The 21,729-nt window shown below is 45.9% G+C and overlaps 3 protein-coding genes across 4 annotated transcripts; 1 reads left to right on the top strand and 2 right to left on the bottom strand.

The window, feature by feature from the left end:
- Nucleotides 1-8,114: 8,114 nt before the first annotated feature.
- OSGEP (O-sialoglycoprotein endopeptidase) lies at nt 8,115-14,915 on the bottom strand. Its single transcript, XM_019968443.2, has 11 exons — nt 14,411-14,915; nt 12,894-13,013; nt 12,538-12,713; nt 10,177-10,272; nt 9,994-10,043; nt 9,770-9,848; nt 9,142-9,207; nt 8,950-9,040; nt 8,649-8,724; nt 8,452-8,550; nt 8,115-8,303 (listed from the first exon to the last, which is right to left on the bottom strand). Exons 1-11 carry the CDS (start codon nt 14,523-14,525, stop codon nt 8,264-8,266), a joined length of 1,008 nt encoding a protein of 335 aa, XP_019824002.1. The 5' UTR covers nt 14,526-14,915; the 3' UTR covers nt 8,115-8,263.
- Nucleotides 14,916-15,021: 106 nt separating this feature from the next.
- On the top strand, nt 15,022-17,627 carry APEX1 (apurinic/apyrimidinic endodeoxyribonuclease 1). The gene is made up of 5 exons (XM_019968444.2): nt 15,022-15,141; nt 15,434-15,559; nt 15,790-15,977; nt 16,490-16,682; nt 16,827-17,627. Exons 2-5 carry the CDS (start codon nt 15,502-15,504, stop codon nt 17,342-17,344), a joined length of 957 nt encoding a protein of 318 aa, XP_019824003.1. The 5' UTR covers nt 15,022-15,141; nt 15,434-15,501; the 3' UTR covers nt 17,345-17,627.
- An 87-nt stretch (nt 17,628-17,714) lies between these two features.
- Nucleotides 17,715-21,294, bottom strand: PIP4P1 (phosphatidylinositol-4,5-bisphosphate 4-phosphatase 1). 2 transcript variants are annotated; one of them, XM_019968445.2, is made up of 7 exons: nt 21,007-21,294; nt 20,498-20,688; nt 20,028-20,134; nt 19,490-19,595; nt 19,233-19,285; nt 19,045-19,135; nt 17,715-18,559 (listed from the first exon to the last, which is right to left on the bottom strand). In XM_019968445.2, the coding sequence occupies exons 1-7, from the start codon at nt 21,167-21,169 to the stop codon at nt 18,416-18,418; spliced, it is 855 nt and encodes a 284-aa protein (XP_019824004.2). In that variant the 5' UTR covers nt 21,170-21,294; the 3' UTR covers nt 17,715-18,415. The 2 variants fall into 2 exon arrangements, with proteins under 2 accessions (XP_019824004.2, XP_070653286.1); XM_070797185.1 differs by having other exon boundaries at nt 21,028-21,294.
- Nucleotides 21,295-21,729: the final 435 nt, after the last annotated feature.

The following is a 21,729-nucleotide window of genomic DNA, read 5'->3' as shown; positions in this document are numbered from 1 at the left end:
AGAAGAGAAGCTAAAGGCAAAGGAGAAAAGGAAAGATACACCTATCTGAATGCAGAGTTCCAAAGAACATCTGTAAAGCATCTGCCTACAATGTGGAAGAGATCAGAAAGCCTTCCTCAGTGATCAATGTAAAGAAATAGAGAAAAACAATAGAATGGGAAAGACCTCTTCAAGAAAATTAGAGTTACCAAGGGATCATTTCATGCAAAGATGGGTAAAATAAAGGACAGAAATGGTATGAACCTAACAGAGGCAGAGATATTAAGAAGAGGTGGCAAGAATACACAGAAGAACTATACAAAAAATCTTCATGACCCAGATAACCACAATGGTATGATCACTCACCTGGAGCCAGATATCCTGGAATGCGAAGTCAAGTGGGCCTTAGGAAGCATCACTGTGAACAAAGCAAGTGGAGGTGATGGAATTCTAGTTGAGCTATTTCAAATCCGGAAAGATGATGCTGTGAAAGTGCTGCACTCAATATGCCAGCAAATTTGGAAAACTCAGCAGTGGCCACAGGACTGGAAAAGGTCAGTTTTCATTCCAATCCCAAAGAAAGGCAATGCCAAAGAATGCTCAAACTACTGCACAATTGCACTCATCTCACATGCTAGCAAAGTAATGTTCAAAATTCTCCAAGCCAAGCTTCAACAGTATGTGAACCATGAACTTCCAGATGTTCAAGCTGGATTTAGAAAAGGCAGAGGAACCAGAGATCAAATTGCCAACATTCATTGGATCATCAAAAAAGCAAGAGAGTTCCAGAAAAACATCTGCTATTGACTATGCGAAAGCCTTTGACTGTGTGGATCACAACAAACTGTGGAAAATTCTTAAAGGGAAGGGAATACCAGACCACCAGACCTGCCTCTTGAGAAACCTGTATGCAGGTCAAGAAGCAACAGTTAGAACTGGACATGGAACAAAACTGGTTCCAAATTGGGAAAGGAGTACGTCAAGGCTGTATGTTGTTACCCTGCCTATTTAACTTATATGCAGAATACATCATGAGAAATGCCAGGCTGGAGGAAGCACAAGCTAGAATCTAGATTTCCGGGAGAAATATCAATAACCTCAGATATACAGATGACACCACCCTTATGGCAGAAAGGGAAGAGGAACTAAGGAGCCTCTTGATGAAAGTGAAAGAGGAGAGTGAAAAAGTTGGCTTAAAACTCAACATTCAGAAAACTAAGATCATGGCATCCGGTCCCATCATTTCATGGCAAATAGATGGGGAAACAATAGAAACAGTGACAGATTTTATTTTGGGGGGCTCCAAAATCACTGCAGATGGTGATTGCAACCATGAAATTAAAAGACGCTTGTTCCTTGGAAGAAAAGCTATGAACAACCTAGACAGCATATTAAAAAGCAGAGACATACTTTGCCAACAAAGGTCCAGGTAGTTAAAGCTATGGTCCAGTAGTCATGTATGGATGTGAGAGTTGGACTATAAAGAAAGCTGAGCACCAAAGAATTGATGCTTTTGAACTGTGGTGTTGGAAAACATTCTTGAGAGTCCCTTGGATTGTAAGGAGATTGAACCAGCCAATCATAAAGGAAATCAGTCGTAAATGTTCATTGGAAGGATTGATGCTGAAGCTGAAATTCCAACACTTTGGCTACCTGATGTGAAGAACTGACTCCAAAAGCTGAACTTGGAGAAGACCCTGATGCTGGGAAAGATTGAAGGCAGGAGGAGAAGGGGACAACAGAGGATGAGATGGTTGGATGGCATCACCAACTCGATAGACATGAGTTTGAGCAAGCTCCGGGAGTTGGTGATGGATAGGGAGGCCTGGCATGCTGCAGTCCATGGGGTTGCAAAGAGTCAGACTCAACTGACTGACTGAACTGAAAGCCCCATCCCCTTTTTCAGCAGTTCTCTCCATCCTTCATTTCATTGATGAATTGTATGGTGTTCTTTGATTACTGAATTTGGTCCTCCCCCAACTCTATTCCTCTTTGGCACTGGTGATACCCAGACAGTCCTACTGCTTTGGGCTGGGTGTTCTCTCCCCATGAAGGAATACGTGTCCTAAATCTCATTTCCGGGTTCCTGCATGATTTGAGATGTTGGGTCTTTTTTTTCTTTTTTCCACCAGGTCTTAGTCATGGCATGTGAGATCTTTTTAGTTACAGCATGTGGGATATAGTTCCCTGACCAAGGGTTGAACTCATGCCCCTGTGGTGGGAATGTGGAGTCTTAGCCACTGGACCACCAGGGAAGTCCCTGAGATGTTTGAGGAAATAGGACTGACATGGGTGTACAGAGTGGGTGCTGCCTGGTGTCAGATTGCCAGTATGGCTGGTGTTTCAGCAGATATTTGAGAGTCACAGTCTTGCCTCTGTGGGCTCTCTGACTATGACCAGGTGAGTGAACCAGTGGGGAAAATTAAAGAGATAAATCTTACCTAACCCATTTCCCAGCATAGAGTAGATGCCCCAAAATCAGTAATGACTTAAGTGGATTCAGGGAGGAGGAGCCAAAATCTGACAAAAGAGGAATTTCTGTGATGGCGGGTACTGGCCGTAGGGAGAGTGGCTAGAGTCTCCAGCTAAATGTGTCTGAACCAGGCTTATGGTTACCAGTTTGGAAGAAATGCCAACAAAGCAGAAAAAACTGAAGAGTAAAGAAGCCCTTTATATCTAAACTCCCAAGGACAGAAATTTCAGGGGACACACTCTCTGTTCCCTGTTGAATCTGGGGTTTCCTTTCTCTGTAGCCAAAAGGCCTTTGAAGACTTGGTGGCCTTCTACGGAGTGCAGAAGCCACACCAAAGGGGGACCTGACATCTACCTCTCTCAGCACTCCTGTTCCTTCAGGCTGTTCCTCTGAGCAGGACCTGTGGACAAACCCAAAGCAGGTGGGTATACAGGAACTGCCCCATTAAAGTGGGGCACTTGTCCCAGAGTACAGACTGACAATGGTGCTTACCCTTGTCCTGCTCCTTTTCCTAACCATGCAGTCAGAGCGGCACATGTGCCTTCATGAAGTCCTATGGCTGCTCTCACAGACATGAGTCTGGGAAGATTCCAAGCTACAGGGTCACAGGGCTCAGGGGTTGGACTAGTTCAGTGGTAAAGAAGCTGAGCAACAGGTTCTCTTTCTCACAGAGCCTTCCATAACAGGAGCCTACCTGTCATCCCATCAGCCTGCCCTGGGGCCCTATACCTGAGCTGGCTGAAGATGCTGTTCAGGGGCCTGATGTTCCTATTGCCTTCATCTGTGAAAATCAGCAGGACACACTGAGCCTTTACTGTTAGTAAGAGGCTCAGGAAGTGAAACAGCTAGGAGGAGTTCATAATTTAGGACTCAAGGAGCCCTTTTAATATGGCTCCACAAACTTCGGGCCTACTCATGTGTAGCCCAAAGCTTTGGACATACAAGGGTTTTGTTATTATTTTTAGTTGTGCTGGGTCCTCCTTGCTACACACTATTTTTCTCTAGTTGCTACAAGTGGGAGCTACTCTCTAGTTGCAGTGCGCAGCCTTCTCATTGCAGTGGCTTCTTGTTACCAAACATGAACTCTAGAGCATGTGAGCTTCGGTAGCTGTGGAACATGGGCCTAAGTTGCCCCATGGCAGTGGGCTCTTCCCAGACCAGGGATTGATCCCGTGTCCCTGCATTGCCAGGTGGACTCTTAACCGCTGGACCACCAGGGAAGCCCCATACAAGGGTTTTACAACAGCCTAAAGTTTCCTGGTGGCTTAGATGGTAAAGCATCTGCCTACCATCTGCCTACCTACAAGAGACCTGGGTTTGATCCCTGGGTTGGGAAGATCCCCAGGAGAAGGAAATGGCAACCCACATCAGTCCTCTTGCCTAGAAAATCCCATGGATGGAGGAGCCTGGTAGGCTACAGTCCATAGGGTTGCAAAGAGTCGGACACGACTGAGCAACTTCACTTTCACTTTAAAGTTTCCTGAGAGAACCCCCCCCTCCACTGAACAATACGAACTGCGGCTACAATGCCAAAGACAGCCCTTCTCCAAAATCTATTCCACCTCATGATATTAATAAAAATTTACAAATAAGTACCTGAGGCTAATGTGTAATAACATACTTGAAAACTCCCTAAGCCTAGAGAAATACAGACAAGAATTTATCTTCTATCTTCCATCTCTAAGTTTCCACTTTAGACCTCTACCCCAAATGCATTTCAACCCATTTATGTCTATCCTTTGTAAAGAAAACAACTAAAGAATATTTATCATCATTTCCTACTTACTAAGTAATCAGAAACTGTCTCCAAGCTCATGTGATCTCAATTTTTAAAATTCTTTTGCCCAAGTCCTGTTTTATAGTCCTATATTTCTTTGGTTTAGTTTCCCATAAATTTATTCATTCATTCAGCAAATACTAATTGTAGTCAAATGCTCTACCACTGAGCTACGTGTGAGTAAGTCGCTTCAGTCATGTCCGACTCTTTGCAACCCCACGGACTGTAGCCTGCCAGGCTCCTCTGTCCATGAGTTTCTCCAGGCAAGAATACTGGAGTGGACTGCCATGATGGAACCTGTGTCTCTTACGTCTCCTGCATTGGCAGGCAGTTTCTTTACCGCTAGCACCACCTGGGAAGCCCACCATGGAGCTATACCCGCTAGCAAATACTAATTCAATGTCCACTACGTGCCAGACCCTATTTTAAGTACTGTGAGATGATACGTCAATGAATAAAACGAGATACTCCTCCTCTCAGGGAGTTTATATTCCAACAAGAGGACAAAGAACATAATAAATACAACCATTAGATTACAAGGTGATTAGTGCTATGCAGAGAAATAAAACAGGAGAGTGGGTTAGAAAGCACAAGAGTACAATTTTAAGTAGGGTTGTCAGGAAGACCTCACTAAACTAAGCTGGGAATAGCCTCCCAGGCAGAGGGGGAAACAAGACCTTAGGGGTGGCAGACCTGCCGTGTTTAAGGAAGAAAAGACAGATGAGGCCGGAGCAGAGTGAATGACAAGGTAAGTAGCAGGTAATAAGGTCAAAGCAGTAAAGGGGGAAGGGTGGGGCAGGTCATGGAGGTTCTCACAGGCCTTGAAAGGACTCTGGATTTTATTCTGAGGTAGGAAAACACGGGAGGATTTTGATAAGAGTGACATAATCTGGCTTCCACATTAACACTATTCACTCTGAATGACTGCTGATGAGAACTGACTGTAAGAGGGAAATGGTGGAAACACGTAGACCAGCTCCTGCAATAATCTTGGAGATAATTCTGGCCTGGGCTAGGATGGCAGCAGTGAAGTCCAGCAGTGGATTCTGGATATATTGTGAAGGTAAAGTCCATGTGATCTGATAAACTGGAGGAGATGAAAGAGGTGTCAAAGGTAATACCAAGGCACTTTGACATGAACAACTATAAGGATGGAGTTGTCACTGACTGAAATAGCAAAGACTGCAGCAGTAAGCTGGGACAAATTCACGTTTGTATATGTTAAATTTGAGATGCCTATTAAGCATCCAAGTAGAAATGCTGAGGGCAACTAGACATTCGGGATATAAATCCAGATTGGAGCTAAAAAATGGGGAGCCCACCACAATGAAATGGCTTTAATGTGTAAGACTGGACGACATCACTCAAAGTATGTATGTAAATAGGAAATAGTCCAAGGACTAAACTCTCAAGAGCTATGGAGAAACCAGCAAAGGCAACTGAGGCAAACCAGAGATTATGTCCTAAAGCCAAGTAAAGACAATGTTTCTAAGAGGGTGCGCCAAATCCTGCTGACAGCCTGTGTAATATGAAGCAGAAGATGCCATTAGATTTTGGTTCATGCAAGTCCTTGGTGATCATGGTAACAGCTGGGTGCAGTCAACTTAATAGGAAACCGGTGGAGAGGAAGTGCAGATGACTCTTTTAAGATGTTCTGCTATGAAATAAAGCAGAATGAATAAACTATAAAGATATATTAGTACAGCACAGGAAATATAGTATTTCACAATAACTTTAAGTGGAGTATAATCTATAAAAATACTGAATCACTGTTATACATCTGAAACATAATACTGTAAATCAACTATACTTGAATTTAAAAAATAACTCTATGTTTTTAAAAAATTGAACAGGAAAATTGGAAGCAATTGGAAGGGGAAATGGGGTCGAGAGAGACTTGGGTCTTTGTTAAGATGAAAAAAATGACAGCATTTTTGCATGCTGATAGGATGCTCCAAGAGAGAAAGGAAAATAGACCCTACAGGAAAGGAGATAAGAGATGTCCTTGAAAGAGCATGGTACCAGCTGTCCAAGGACTTGGAGGGGAGCCTGGGCAATTTGTTTAGAGCAATGCTTCTCAACCTTGACATGAATAGCATTTAACCCCAGATAATTCTGTTGCAGGGAGCTGTTGTGTGTACTGTAAGCTATACTGCAGCATCCTTGCCTCCACCCAGAGCACCACCTCTCAGTTACAACCCAATGCCTTCTGGGAGCAAACTCAGTCCCAGCTGGGAACCAACTCAGTCCCAGCTGGGAACCACTGGTATGTAGCAACAGTAGAGAAAAATATAAACAACAAAAATAGTAAGAGGGAAAAAAAAGATACAGTAACAGGAGAGAAAGCAGAGCATATGGGTGTAAATGCTGGAAGTTATGGTAAGCGTAGTGGTAGGAGCTTGTGAGCCTTTTCACTGTCTCTATTTTCTACCAAAAAGTGAGAATGAAGGGGATGTTGGAGATGTGAGGGGTCAGAAGGAATAAAACAGGGATCAGAAAAGAGGTAAGTGATGAATTCCCAACTTTGATGCCTCAAGCAACACAGAGTTCCCCCCCACCACCCTGGCCAAAATAGGAGGGCAAGTGAAAAGACTAGCAAATACTACTTTTAGCATACAGGACCCACTGAAGTTTCATGGTAATGAATTTAAAGTCAACTTGGCTGTTTTTCCCTAGCCCTTTCAGCTGAATGGGTGTAGGCATAAAGTCAGTGAAGAGTTGAGTGCGACAAAAGCAAGAGAAGCAGAAGAGACTAGTTATTTGCAATGAGGTGCTCATGACTGGCACTTAGTTTGAGGACAGAAGTGAAGGCATGTGGTGTCAATTGGAAAAACAGGAAGTAATGATGGGAGAATGGGATGTTTGAGATTGAGATATGGAGTAGCAGTAGGGCTGGAATACGACCAAAGGAATGAGTAGCTGAAGTGGGCCTATAGGACAAGATCAGTGGAGGTGCAAAGAACTGAGACCAGAGTGTTAGCAAGATAATCTATATGGATATTTTAAAGCACCAAGATTTATGACAGATACTGTTTTAAAGCTGAGGTATGTTAGAGATGAGCGTAGTCTAAAAATAGTATGAGGAAAAATGAGGACTCCCACACTGCCTCCAGGCCGGCCTAGTGCTACAGTGGGTGTGAGCGAAACCACCGCCACTACAGGTGGGAGGAGAAGCAGAATCCTCAGGAGAAACCAGGGCTCAGAGCACACCTGTGTACAGCGAACATTCAGAGATGATGTTGAGGATACATGGGATTTTTGCTAATGACTGGCTGCTAACTTCAGAGATCACAAAAGAATTTTAAGAGTTAAAAGAAGAGGGTGGACAGGGACAAAAAAGGGAGTGGAGAGTAATGGTTATTAGAGTTTAAAAGATGAGAGGTGACTTGATAGTCACACTTCTTATGGTGACTGGTATAAATAAAAGTGCATGATGAGGTTAGTTCCGGTGGTTGTGGCAGGACATGTACCCAGGGCCTCCCTCTGGTCTGCCAATGGAAATGTCTGTAGGCTTAAGTGTATGGAGGAGGGACAGTTTTACTTTTGAGTTATCAATTAGTATGAAATTATATCTGGCTTCAGGCTGTTTTCAGGGAAATCCTGAGTACCTACACTTCAAAGAATTTAAACAAGGTGATGAATGTAAAGCAATTAACACAAGACCTGATGCTAAAATAGTACCAATGATAATGCATTCCTAAGGGAAGGTTAGAATATCTCAGAGATTCTCCTCAATTTTAGCTCCAGAGCAGCAGCTCCCAAGGCTACCTGCAGTCTGCCAGGGTGCTGCTCTGACCCCTGCCATCCTTATCCATCGAACCATCAAAAGGATTTAACCATTGCCAAATGTGTATTTTTCCGGAACACAAGTCAATTGCCAACATATAAAACCAAAAATATTTTAATGCTGAGTCAATTCTTGAGGTTCAAATGATGAGACAAGGGAGTCCAAAGCCTTGTAAGCATAGAGATTAAGGCCTAGGGTCCCTTGGGCTCCACTCAGGGCACCAAATACTCCAATCCTGTTAACTTTGTTAGTCCCTCCAGGTCACTTCTACTTCATCTGTCCGATACCTGTTTAAAAAAAAAAAAAGGAAAAATTTGGTGGACAGTTATCCCTTATTCCATTCTTCTTTGCCCTCACGATTCTGGGTCCTCTTCCTGCTGGATTTTTGCCTACCTCCCATATAATGCTGTCTACCTCCTCCAAGGGGCCATTTACCTCTGTGTGATCCCAGATTCACTGAGAGGGGTCCTGTGTCCAGCCTGAAACATCTCCCACCCAGCCTGGGCTATCATGGCTCCATTGTCAATGCAGAATCTGGGAAGGAAAAGAGGTATGAAATTCATGATCTAAGGGTAGAAAATCACAGCAATTGGGGGGCGGAGGGGAGTGTGTGTGGGTGGGAGGGCCTCTACCTTTCATCTGTGGCAAAAAGCCGAGCTCCACGTTCCTGGCACATGGTCTCCATCATTTCCTGCAACCTCACATTACCTACAGAGGCAGGGGTACAATTAGCTTATTTTTAGCCATTTCTCCAGTCCAGCTACACACCTCATGTGCACTGACTTAGGAAAATGAAGTAGGTGCAAGGACTGGGAAGCACAGGACAGAAACAAAATAAGTAATTTCCCCAAACCCTTAAGAGATTTAGAGTATCAGGAGCAAGAGGCACATGCCCCAAAATACAAAAGAGAAGGCCAGTCCAATGATACATACACCCTACACCTCCCACAATGAGGGCCTCCTGGGAGCCACAATGTGCCATGGCCCGCTCTGTGATCTCGACCAGCATTGCAAACACAGTTTCCTGCGGGGGGGTGGTGGGGCAGATAAGTTGAAAACGTCAGAGGCGATCCCAGTTTAGTTCTGTCAGCTCCACCTTTCTATCCCAGCTCTTCACTTCATTACCTGCAGAGAGAAGCACAGATCCTCCGGAGTACACTCTCCAGTGGCCAGCATCCGCTGGGCTACATCCTGTAGTTACAGGGGCAAACAGATAAAACAGTGAACTGTGGTGTGGGGATGACACGTGAGCAAAAAACTAGCACACTTGGAGGATCACTGCATTTTACCACAATTCACCCATACCAGTATATCTTGCTCTTCACTGGCACTGAGCTATACATATAAAACCAGCAGCCTTCTTTCAAGATTCAGTAATCATGAATGCCTGCCCTCTCACTTTCTGCCCCCTACCCTGGTAAATTTTTCTCCAGACTTATCCCCATCTGACCCTTTTTATTTTTTTCCCATTTCTTTGTCTGTTTCTTTTTCTGTCTCCCTCCCTCCTCCCATGTCCCATGAAACTCATGCTCCAAGTAGGCAGATTTTTGTTTTGCTCCATCTAGTATCACTGTTACCTTGAACAGCACTTGGTACACAAAAGATGTTCAATAAGTATTTGCTAGATGAATTTATTCAGCATCTAACATAGGCTAGTACTATGCTATACGCAGAAAATACTACACTGAGCAAAACTCGCACACTTCACTAAAAAGCATGAAAAGTGCCCATCTCCTCACCTCCCCACACTCACCTCAATAAAAGACAAGATCCCAGAGAATGAGACGTCCATCCCCTTTACAGTGTATGGCAGCTCAACTAGCTTCTTGCCTCTATGTGGGAGTGAGTATATGAGGCACTAAGCCTGTAGTCAGCTGGCTGCTCACCCTCCAAAGCCCTCCCAAAGCTCATTAATACATACACAGGGAAATCCTTGGCACCCCACCAGTCAGCCTCCTTCCGTCTTATTCCCCTTACCGCTTTGCCATTTGCTCAATGTTGTAGCCTGGACTTGGGTCATTGGAAATCTAGCAGAAGGAAAAACAGGATGAAGGTGGGTATCTATGAAGCAAAAGAAGCTAATTTATCTTCCCTTTCCTTTTCCATGGCTCTCCCAAAATTCATTCACAACTTATATTCTCTGTATCCTCAATGACTTACCTTCAGCACTCGAGCAAAACGATCCAGACAATTACCCACAGCAATATCGATGGTTTCCCCAAAGATGCGGTAACGATGTTCTGAATACGCAATCACCTAAGGGTGATGAGGATGTCCATGAAACCTCAAGTCTGTAAAGAGGAGCATTTGGCTTGGGGAAGAACATAGCAGAGGATCAACGTGGTCACTAGAACTTCAATAAGCAACGGAAATAAAGTACTTTCCCAAACCCTCAATAGGTACTTTTAAATAGCGCTTCCCTGAGAAGTCTATATACACCCTAAGGATTCCGAGAGTAGATTTCTAGTCTAAAGACGGTAACCTAGGTCAGGGGAGAAGTAAATTATCATTTTGGATACATTTTTCTAGCTTGGAGGTTGCTGATATTCCTTTAAAAGCAGTCAAGACAATGCGGACTAGGGAAAGCTTTCCTTCTTGGAGGCAGGGAACCAGACTTCTTCAAGATTATCCTACGAGGGTGGTAGTATTTGGAAACCACTAAGGTAGAGTTAAGAAAAAAAAAAAAAAAAACTCAAAAATCCCAGGGAACTCCCTGAACCTGGTAGCAGACGCATTCAGTCCCTGGCAGGAGAACTAAGATCCCACAAGCCACTTGGTGCAGCAATAACAACAACAAAAACAAAACCCCAAAATTCCATACTGGGTCAGACTAATTGCTCATCCAGCTCAGCACTGGCAACCAACTTCTGTCCACTCTTCATATGTGACCAACTTCTAGCACAGAGAGTATTTATCAGCCATTGATACATAAGCTCCAGACTTCTGACAGTACTTCCAAAGGATCCCTAAGTCCCTTTCCCTTTCTGGTGCTGCTAGGGATTTTCTTCCATTCTGATGTAGCCCTTACTCTACTGATAAAAGGCTGGAAACAAAACCATAAAGAAAAATTCTGCCTTTCTACTTCTGTCATCTGCTCTTCCCCAGTCAATCATCTTGTTTTTCACACCTAACCAGGCTTCAAAGGGAAAGAGGAAAAGAGAAACTTCCATCACTGCTCATCTCAAGTAAATCTTGTAAGCTTCCACTGTTACTTTCCACACCCCAAGTTCCTAACCTTGTATAATAAATATCCTTCAGGCCTCAACCAATTACTTGTTCTCTACCCATTAAAGTTCCCACGTCATTTTCATAGAAATGCGTCCTTTATCTTTAATAACTATTTCACAAAATGAACTTTTAGAATATAATCCTTTCAGGAGAGAGGAATCAGTCTGGACAATAATCCCATCAGGTGTTAGGTGGAAAAGGAGGGCTAGAGTTCTCCAATCTCAACTTAAAAAGATCTTGTAAGGTATCCAAAGAACTCTGGCTTCATCTATAAATTTAAAACCTCTTCCACCATTCATAAAATGTTTTTTAATTACTTACATTTTCACTCTTAAAAAAAAAAGAAAAAAAGCTATATATTTATCACCAGTAACTAAAACAAAACAAATGTTGTAAAGAAACAAATGAGATAGTACCCTTTATTTTTTTCCTTTTTTAAAAAAAATTTTTCTGGCTGCACCTTGAGGCATGTGGGATCTCAGTCCCCTGACAAGGGATAGAACCCATGCCCCTGGCATTGAAAGCAGAGTCTTAACCACTGGACTGCCAAGTGCCCCTTAGTTTTAATCGCTAACATTCATAGGAAAAATAAGCTTCAAAATAATGAAAATAAAAATCCTTATTTTAAATACTTCAATCCTTACTATTCTTTCCTTCTCTAGGCTGGAAATTCCTCATCTCTATAGCCACATATAAAGATTATCCAATGTTCCAGTGTATCACATTTTAGCTTCAGATGAGCCCAGTTTTCCTACCACTCAGGCAGAAAGTAAAAGTTGCTAATACAGTGCCTCAGAAATTAAGAAGGAATGGTGGAACTTTTCTGCTGTAGTCCTGAATGGCTTCTGTCAAAATGGGCAAGTTCATGAAACCTGGGAGGTGGTGATGCCCCTGGCCAGTCATCATGAAGAATACCTATGATCTTGCTACCTTGCTAGCAAGGTACAAAGTGAAAGCTACCACGGGCAAGAAGCAAATCGCCAGGAGGTCAGAGAGCAAGTCTTTTGTGAAACTTTGTAACTTGAAGTATATCACTTCAAGCCCACAAGGTACTCTGTAGGTATCCCCTTGGAAGAAACTATTGCTAATGAGAATGTCTTCAGAGACCCTGCTCTTGAATGTGTGGCCCAACAAGAGGTCAAGGTCAAGTTTGAGGAAAGATACAAAACCAGCAAGAACAAATGGTTCTTCCAGAAGCTGTGGTTTTAAATCTGTTTTGTTTCAGTTATTAAAAATACCCAAAAATCTATGAAGGCAAAAAAAAAAAAAAGAATGGTGAAGAATTCTAAATACCTGTGTATTTCCTCCACTGACATACAGCACAGTTGGGTTCGTGGCTCCAGTGATGAGGCGGCCCATTTCTATGTGACCTATACAGTGGTTAACACCCAGCAATGGCTTATTCCATAACTGGGCCACAGTACGGGCCACAACAGCCACAGAAACCAGTGGGGCACCCATGCCAGGACCTATGGGAACAGAATGGGGCTTAGAATCCTATAGAGATTGAGAAAAACAGAGTTGAGGGAAGTGGGGGATGTGAAGGTACAGCGGATATAGTGGTGGTATCAAAGGTGAGCTGCAGGCTATTTTGACCTAGCTGGGTTCCAGGTGTATTCTTCCACTGTTGCCCACACTTCTAGCTATACCTTTGGTGTATGCGATGCAATCAATATCCTCAGAGGTTAATCCAGCCTCTGTTAGTGCCTCTTGCAGCAAGTCCAGGATAACAGCTCGGTGGTGCCTGGCCGTATCACCCGGAAGGAATCCTAGGAGACAGACACAAGTCAGAGATCCTAAGAATTTTCCTACAGAAAGGCACCTAGAAGTCAAAACAGACATTTGAGTAGGGTAGGAAGAGTCCCTTCCCTTTTCCTCAAACATCCTGTCCAGATATAGTTTTTTCAGCCTGTTCAGCTAAGCTAAACAGCTCTCAGAAATGCCCTTCTTCATACCCAACTCCTACTCAGGACTCAATGATACCTATCTCATACTTTTTGGTGATGTCCTGGAGTGCTGCGATTCATGGGGTCGCAAAGAGTCAGACACGACTGAGCGACTGAACTGAATTGATCTGTGACTCTACAAACACTGTGCATGGTAACATCATTGAAATTAACACACTATATGTAACATGTAACAATTAGAGCATTATAGTTAATCGGTACTTTTCCCAGCTTAACCATGAGCATCTCAAAGCACTACCTGTTTTATCTTTACATTCTTGGTGCCAAATGCCAGGAAGCTTGAGTGCTAAACATATATATCCATTTCTAACAAGTAACCTGTTACATCATCACCTGTTCAGGGACGCTTTTCAGGTATACACAAGCCTGCTGCCCTCTCCTATGGAAGGAGGTGTTTGGGGGGAAGGTAGGAAAGACACAATGCTGCTGCTGCTGCTAAGTCGCTTCAGTTGTGTCCAACTCTGTGCGACCCCATAGACGGCAGCCACCAGGCTCCCCTGTCCCTGCGATTCTCCAGGCAAGAACACTGGAGTGGGTTGCCATTTCCTTCTCCAATACATGAAAGTGAAAAGTGAAAGTGAAGTCGCTCAGTCGTGTCCGACTCTTACACAATAGAACTTAGAAATAACATTTACGGAAAGTGGTCAATGTGTCTGGTACTTTAACTCTCCAGACCGAATGACGCAGGTATTATCATTCCCATTTTAAGAACAAGGTACAGAAGTCCAAAAACAACTACCGAATACTGCAAGGGAAGCCGATAATTAGCACATAAAAGGTGCTCAGTATAGGCTGAACAACTCAGAAGATACAGTTCCAAGTGCCTATAACTCTTCTACCCATCAGCCTCGGGATAATGTGTGTGCATGCTTAGTCTTGTCTCAACTCTGCGACCCCATGGACTGTAGTCCGCTAGACTCCTCCGTCCATAGCATTCTCCAGGCAAGAATATTGGGAGTGGGTTGCCATTCCATTCCCCAAAGGATCTCGACCCACGGATCGAATTCAAGTCTCCTGTACTGCAGGCAGATTCTTTACCATTGAGCCACCTGGGAAGCCCTTTTTACCGTTACATAATCTCAGAGAGTAGGATCAAAAATTAGGAGGCACAATGCGCACTCTTCACCAACGTTTAGAAAGATGGCAGGGGACGCTGTGCGGAAAAGTGCGCCACGAGTTACAAATCCCCAAGTCCTCACCTGTGCCGGGAGGCGTGACGTAAGTCCGCCGCGGGTTCGCCAGTACTTTGCCATCCCGTACCACTCCCACGCCAATCTTGTTGGCGCTGCCTTCAAAACCCAGCACCGCCGGCATGGCTCCGAGCTAGCACTGGAGCCAAGGAGCCCTCACCAGTCCGCGCTGGGACGCAGACTCCGGGTTGCCGAGTAGGAGGATGAGCCAGTGGGTGCTAAGCAGCCGCGCCAACCAGAACAACAACTACCAGAAAATTCCCATAGGTAGCGCGCCGACGCCGGTCCCAACCTCTATCGTTACGACGACCCATCAAGACCCCTTCGAGGGCCTGTTCGCTTAACTGCCGGGAACGCTGAGCCGGCGTCTGCTCCTTAAATTCCTATCCGTTCCTCTGCTTCTCTCCCATGGTCCAGCCCAGCCTTTCCCCTGATTTCGTTCTCTCTTACACAGCTTTAGGATCTCTAGTCAGGGTGGCAGAAAGAGTTGTGAATCTGGCATATTGATAAACAGCCCAAGAATGGAGGTTGGGACCTTCAATGTCCCGGAGTTCACGAGAAGGGCGGGAAGCTTTCGGTCACGTGGTACAACTAGACCAATGACCCTTATTCCTCCGCCCCTGGAAGAGCATCTCAGATCATGTGACCACGCCACTTACCCACGTGGGGCACAGCGTGCTCCATTCTTTGTGCTGGGTTAAGGAGGAGGCATACAGGGGCCGCAGCAGGTCAGCTAAAGGGTATGTGTTGTTTTGCCCATCTTAGCAGCTTCTCTGGACGTCTGATCCGCAAGGCCAGGTCGGGACTCTCAATTCAGTCCCTCGTTTGGCCGGAGGGCGGATCTCGCGAGAAGTGTGTAAGACGACGATGAAATGATCTAGTCTCGGGGGTGAGGGGCTGAAAGGCTGATGGTGCACAGAGGCGGGGAAAGAATTCAGAGATAATACAGTTTGAAAGGCGGTACTTGGTACGTGGGCGTCGAGGGTGGAGTCTTCTGCTCTAGCTGGTTTCACGGCTTCTTTGCACTTGTAGGCAGCGCGATCAAAATACTGCTTCAGTGGGCGAAGTGGAACTGGTGCAGAAGGGCATACATTACAGTGATGCCGAAACGTGGGAAAAAGGGAGCGGTGGTCGAAGACGCGGAAGAGCCCAAGACTGGTAAGAGAATGAAATGGGCCCCTCTCCCTAGAGGCAGCGATAGGGATGTCTATAATTATCTAGCTGAACGGAAGTACGGACCGTTGAACGGAAAGTCCAGACCGCCACCGACAGTATTCTTATTTGTGAAGAAGTCGCGGCAGCTGCTGGCTTAGTGGGTCTATAGTTAACTCTGAATCAAAGTTGGATACCGCCAACTTATATCCCATGATGTATTACTTATTTTATAGAGCCAGAGGCGAAGAAGAGTAAGGCAGGAGCGAAAAAGAACGAAAAAGAGGCAGTAGGAGAGGGCGCAGTTCTGTATGAAGACCCCCCAGATCAGAAAACCTCACCCAGTGGCAAATCAGCCACACTCAAGATCTGCTCGTGGAATGTGGATGGGCTTCGAGCCTGGATTAAGAAGAAAGGTTTAGATGTGAGTGGAATTAAGGGGGTGCAGAGGCTGATCTTGGGGTTTAATCATCTTTTTCCATCTTAGTCCCCAGCATGATAGTTTTCTTGTGGGAAAGGTACTAGGTTTTCACCAAAAAAAACCCTTGTTATTTTTCAAATGCCATTTCAACAGTTCTACTGCCATTTTCTTATTTATAATGTCCTCATCTCTTCCCTGGCATGTTGGGAAAACCTCCTTACTGGACTTGCTCCATTTTATTTCTTGCATAGCCAACATTTAAATAACTACTGCTTAAAAATCTTAGCTGGCTATCCAGGGCCTTTCAGGGAAAAAAACAAGAATTCCTCAGTGTTGCATGTAACACTTTTCTTGCCTCTTTGCCCTGCATTTATAAGTTTTAATATTATGCTGCTAGACGTTATTTCTGCAGAGACTGTGTCTCATCTGTATATTTCTAGTATTTCGCATATAGATTTTTCAGTAAATGGCTGCTGAATTGATAATACTTTTTCTACATTTAATTTCACTTACAGTGGGTAAAGGAAGAAGCCCCAGACATCCTGTGCCTCCAAGAGACCAAATGTTCAGAGAACAAACTACCAGTTGAACTTCAAGAACTGTCTGGATTGTCCCATCAGTACTGGTCAGCTCCTTCAGACAAGGAAGGGTACAGTGGTGTGGGCCTCCTCTCCCGCCAGTGCCCACTCAAAGTCTCTTATGGCATTGGTGAGACCCTATTGATTCTCTAAAGCCCAGTGCCTCCAAACTCATTACTGGTATCCCAGTCCAGCCCCAATTCTTGATTCTTTTATTCTCTCCTTTCCCTTTTCTTAAAACTTCTTTTTGCTAATTGTTCCATCATTTCTGTAGGTGAGGAAGAACATGATCAGGAAGGCCGAGTGATTGTGGCTGAATATGACGCATTTGTGCTGGTGACAGCCTATGTGCCTAATGCAGGCCGAGGTCTGGTGCGCCTGGAGTATCGCCAGCGCTGGGATGAAGCTTTTCGCAAATTCCTGAAGGGTTTGGCATCCCGCAAGCCCCTTGTGCTATGTGGGGACCTCAATGTGGCTCATGAAGAAATTGACCTTCGCAACCCGAAGGGAAATAAAAAGAATGCTGGCTTCACTCCACAAGAGCGGCAGGGCTTCGGGGAATTGCTGCAGGCTGTGCCACTCACTGACAGTTTCCGGCATCTCTACCCCAACACCGCCTATGCCTACACCTTCTGGACCTATATGATGAATGCGCGATCCAAAAACGTTGGTTGGCGCCTTGATTATTTTTTGTTATCTCAGTCTCTGTTGCCTGCATTGTGTGACAGTAAAATCCGTTCCAAGGCTCTGGGCAGTGACCACTGTCCCATTACCCTATACCTAGCTCTGTGACACCTCTTCCAAATCACATTGAGCCTGGGAAATAAGCCCACCAAGCTAGCTTTAAAATTCTTACCCCCAAACTTCTTTAATAATTGCTATCTAGAGACATCTGCATTGTATTTCCCTTCTAAACTATGAATCCTTTAACCAGGTTTCTAATAACAGATGTAAGTTCTCAAGAAGGGTGTTTGTGTAGGGGTAGTGCTTTTTTCTTTTTCTTTTTTTACATTAATCAAAAGCTACTGATACTTCCTTTGAACTGTCCCTGTGAAAATAAAGAGCCATAGTTTCAGCTTTGGTGGTGGTGTATTCTATCCCTTCATGGGGCTACAAATTCCCCTCATCCTTTCATACACACAGATTAACAACTGGAAAAGAATAGAGTCATGACCTTATTTATTTACAAGCACAGGATGACTCCCTAACCTCTCCCATGACAGAGCAACCCTATCCAGCCCAGTTAAATAACCGCAACTGGGGCATAAGGTTGAAAAGGAGGAATTATGGGAAATACAGGACTAGGGGACCATACCGCACATTAAATAGTTATATACATCAGTTCCTGTGGTTCTGTACAGAGCAGCGGCTGACCCCACCCCCACAGGACACAGAATGGGGGGAGAGGAGACTGAGGGTGCTGAGACCAGAGCCAGCCCCTGGTGAAGTGCAATAGCAGCAGCAAGGTCCTAATGGTGCACAAGAGGGAGGGAGACCCCCCCAGGGCTACCCACCCCAACCCTGCCCTGGAATGTGTAAGGGACAGGAATGGCTCTCAGGGAGCATATAGGAAGGACAAGGCTAGAACTGTCTTTTTGGACCCAGGTTTAGGGGCAACTTCTCACCTACTTCACCCTAAACACAGCAACTGTTGGAGGAAAGCAGGTGGCCAGCAGTGGTCTTACCTATCCCTCCAAACCTAGGTGAGGGCCTGGTTCCTTCCTACCTCTCCCCAGGGAAAAGGAAGGCAGCTGCTTGGCTCCCCTTATAGAAGCCCAGGGAGCCTTTTACCACGGCTCCCTTTATAGTGTCACTGTCCCCACCAGGGAGGGGCCAGGCACAGTCTGTGGGTCGTCGTGGGGCTCAGGAGAAGTTCTGGACAGGGTGGCTGACCTTCATACAGGCCCAATAGAGAGCCCGGCCCAAACACAGCACTGCCAACAGGATGACAAATGCCCAGGCTGCATAGATGCCTCCATATCGTCGTGCATGCTTCCATGTGCCAAACTGAAGATGAAGAAGAACAATGGGGTTACTGTTGATCTCTCACCACTTTCCAGGAAACCTAGTAACAGTAACAAACAACTCAAGCTTCAGTTTCTGTCCCCTATCCACATGTGGCCACCTTCAGAGACCTTTTAAAAGGCCCAGTTGTCAAACTCCCTTCTGCTAGGCAGGAAGATAGTCAAACAATCCCAGACACCTGTCAGTTTTTCTTCATGTCTGACAACTTCCTATTAGCAACTGAATCTAAGCCACTTCTTTGTTCTATCCGCCACATAAAGAAGATAGCTGTTTTTACTCTGATAGTAATATTGAGACTTTATCAGTCTTCAAATTTAGGTCATCTTGTTTGTTGAAACAACACAAACAACCTCTCCCCTCTCCCCCCCTCTCCCAGTTTCACTTCTTTTTAGGATAGCTATTTCCCCAATCTTAACCTTAGAAGATGAGGCTGCAGAATGAAAGGGGCTGGATCAAGGTCTACTCACAGCAAGGCCAGTGGCAGTGACTGCCAAGAGTAAGCCAAGCAAGAAGCAGCAGATGCATCTCTTTCGCGGATATCTGCGCCCAATAGATGACCTGTGGGGAGGCAAACAGAAATGGATACTTGGAATGGCCTTGTAGATTTTACTCTATTCATTACCCAGCTCAAGGATGCTGCTCCCTAATCACTCACACTTTCCTGCAGTGTGGGCAACGGGCCAAGGTTCGGTCTGTGAACTCTGTCCACTATGGAGAAAGGAAAGGGAGAAACCAATTAATAGTAGAAGCAGGGTCATTTTCAATGAGAGCCTGGGGCAGTGGGAGATGGGGAAATGGTTCCTTATAGAACAGACCTTTTCAGGATTCATTATCATAACTCAGAAATACATTCATGACGACATTTCCACTCCTGCCCCTCCCTACCCTCAGCCTCCTAATACTTCTGCTCACCAGAAAAGTATTCTTGCAATGTCCACAGATGACCCTGACACCCACAGGTTGTGGTTCTGGACTCAAAGGTCCTGGATGCACAGGCCCCAGGTTGATGATTCTTTTGCTGTATAGAAGAAAACGACTACGTTTAGAAAGTTTTTAATCCTAAGGATCCCTACATTATTCCTCCCTCACATCCCCTACTCCCTGCCTTTAGAAGTCCCTCTGCTTCTCTGCACTGCCAGCCCTACCCCAGAGAATACTTGTGGGAAGAGCACGGCTTAAACTTAAGGTCTCTAATGTCCCTTTTACCTCAGGATAATTCACCCAGTCTCTGAGACTATCCATCTTCCTAAAGATGGAGTAGTCTTTTATCCTCATCTTTTTACTGAGATGAAAAAGATGGCTATAATGTTCTAGAGACACAGCAGCCCTTAGCTTTTTCTCCTTCTAAATAAACACCAGGCTCCCTCACCTTTACATTCTCTGTAAACATTCATCCTTAGGCTTTCCAATTTTCCCCACTAATGCCCTTCCCCAAGTTATTCCTCCTCACCAGTAGGGCCGAGGGCAGGCAATCCGCTGGGAAGTCACTTTGCAGATAAGGAGACAGTTGCAGGGACATCGAACATATTTTTTCCCTGGGGGTGCATTCTTGATTGGCTAGAGAATAATGGGGACATCAGTAAGCAAATCTCTAATCCCAATCCCTGTTCTTCCAAAAACACCTTCTGAGAAGAGATCAGAGAGACAAAATCTTAGCCAGGACAGAGAAATGAAAGGCATATAACATGAGATTTACAAACTAAAACTAAGCTTAAGTATAAAGATAGGTATGAAGATGAGGGATGGTAAATATTAGCCTGGTGAGTGGCTTCTGGGGAAATGGTGTGTGAGACTCCTGGAACTGAAACCTGGGTTTCAGGAAAGGCCCTTGGTCAATGCCTGAAGGTCCGGGTCTAGAATCAAGGGATCAGAAAGAGGATCCAGAAAACAGGGCCCGTTTCATAGGTTTGTATAACTCACAGTGGCTTCATTGCAGACGCCACATTTGACTACATGCTGATGCATCTTGCCTTCCACGTTGATGAGAGACTGGCAGACTCGGCAGGTGATCATGGGAGCACTCCCACTGTCCGGGCTGGTCAGGGGTGAATAGGGGGGTGGGTCTTCCCCAGGCAACACTGCTGGGTGTCCCTCGGGGAACGGGGGAAATGCTGGAGAGGAAGGTAAAAAGGGCTGGCATTACTTGCAGACACCCCCACTGATGCTACACGGAGTAAGGCAACTGTTTCTGGTCCTCAACCCTTCTGACAAGCTCAGCGTGATTGTTATGATCAGTGCTTCCATCAGATTCCTCAGAGCTCCCTTCTGCTCCCAAGCTGAGGTCGCGATTGCAGAGGGAAGGAAGCCTCACCCAGTCACAGGTGCAACAGCCCTGCACCTGGCGCTTGGGCCCCGCCTCCGCCCTCGGCCCCGCCCCCTCCGCCTGTCAGAGTACCCCTGGGAACACCTCGGACCCCGCCCCGGCTTACCCTGGGGCGGGGCATGTTTACCGGCTCCGTACGGTGGTGCGGAGGGGGTCAGGCCTCCCCCGGGCCCAGCCCCACTCCCGCCTGGCCCCACTAATCCGTTTCCACCGGCACCACCGTCGATGGGCTCGGAGAGCAGGGGGGATCGCTCTCCATCTGCCGCCATGGCCGCCGCCACCGCCGCCTCCCGCTTCGGCCAAAGATACGGCTCTTCTCGCCTCTGCCGTCACCGCAGCCACAGCCGCCGCCGCCGCTACCGGGTCCCCAGGGCGCCTGCGCGCCGCGCGCCCAGCTCGCCCCGCAACCAGTGGCCTGCCCCGCCCCGTTCCGCCCCGCAGCACGTGATAGGCTATCCCCGCCCCGCCGTGCTGTTATTCGCAGAGACAGAGCAATTTCTGGTCCTGTGAAGGCAGCTCTTGTTTTCCATTGGGAAGCTTGGCGCCAACGTCAACTGTCACATGACTTTCAGGACGCCGCTGGGCCTGCAAAAACTGCACGTGACGAGAAGTTCTTCGAACCATTGGAAGTGTGGCCCATCGCGCTACCTCCAGACCAGGAGGTGGGGCAGGGCTGCTTCAGCTCACTGGTCACGTGTTTCAGGAAACCGCCAGTAATCTGTCCTTAGCCCAGAGCCGGCGCATAATCATTGCTCTTCACCGGCCCGAAGACACCACTAAAAGACTTTTCTACTCTTTGCGGTTATAGTTGGCCTCTCATTGGTTGGAG

The sequence above is a fragment of the Bos indicus genome, chromosome 10 (assembly GCF_029378745.1).
Source record: "Bos indicus isolate NIAB-ARS_2022 breed Sahiwal x Tharparkar chromosome 10, NIAB-ARS_B.indTharparkar_mat_pri_1.0, whole genome shotgun sequence".
In the NCBI taxonomy this organism is placed as follows: domain Eukaryota; kingdom Metazoa; phylum Chordata; class Mammalia; order Artiodactyla; family Bovidae; genus Bos; species Bos indicus.
Note: the sequence above shows the minus strand (reverse complement) of the source record. Positions and strands in the feature narration are given on the sequence as shown.

What these genes read in the sequence shown, in the direction of transcription:
- OSGEP (XM_019968443.2), bottom strand. Translation starts at nt 14,525, where the DNA reads ATGCCGGCGGTGCTGGGTTTTGAAGGCAGCGCCAACAAGATTGGCGTG. An exon ending in TTGCATCGCATACACCAAAG is followed by an intron (nt 12,714 to 12,893) that starts GTATAGCTAGAA and finishes CTGTTCCCATAG; the next exon opens with GTCCTGGCATGGGTGCCCCA. An exon ending in TCAGTGGAGGAAATACACAG is followed by an intron (nt 10,273 to 12,537) that starts GTATTTAGAATT and finishes CATCACCCTTAG; the next exon opens with GTGATTGCGTATTCAGAACA.
- APEX1 (XM_019968444.2), top strand. Translation starts at nt 15,502, where the DNA reads ATGCCGAAACGTGGGAAAAAGGGAGCGGTGGTCGAAGACGCGGAAGAG. An exon ending in CGCGGAAGAGCCCAAGACTG is followed by an intron (nt 15,560 to 15,789) that starts GTAAGAGAATGA and finishes CTTATTTTATAG; the next exon opens with AGCCAGAGGCGAAGAAGAGT. An exon ending in TTAAGAAGAAAGGTTTAGAT is followed by an intron (nt 15,978 to 16,489) that starts GTGAGTGGAATT and finishes TTTCACTTACAG; the next exon opens with TGGGTAAAGGAAGAAGCCCC.
- PIP4P1 (XM_019968445.2), bottom strand. Translation starts at nt 21,169, where the DNA reads ATGGCGGCAGATGGAGAGCGATCCCCCCTGCTCTCCGAGCCCATCGAC. An exon ending in TAAACATGCCCCGCCCCAGG is followed by an intron (nt 20,689 to 21,006) that starts GTAAGCCGGGGC and finishes CTTCCTCTCCAG; the next exon opens with CATTTCCCCCGTTCCCCGAG. An exon ending in GCGTCTGCAATGAAGCCACT is followed by an intron (nt 20,135 to 20,497) that starts GTGAGTTATACA and finishes ATTATTCTCTAG; the next exon opens with CCAATCAAGAATGCACCCCC.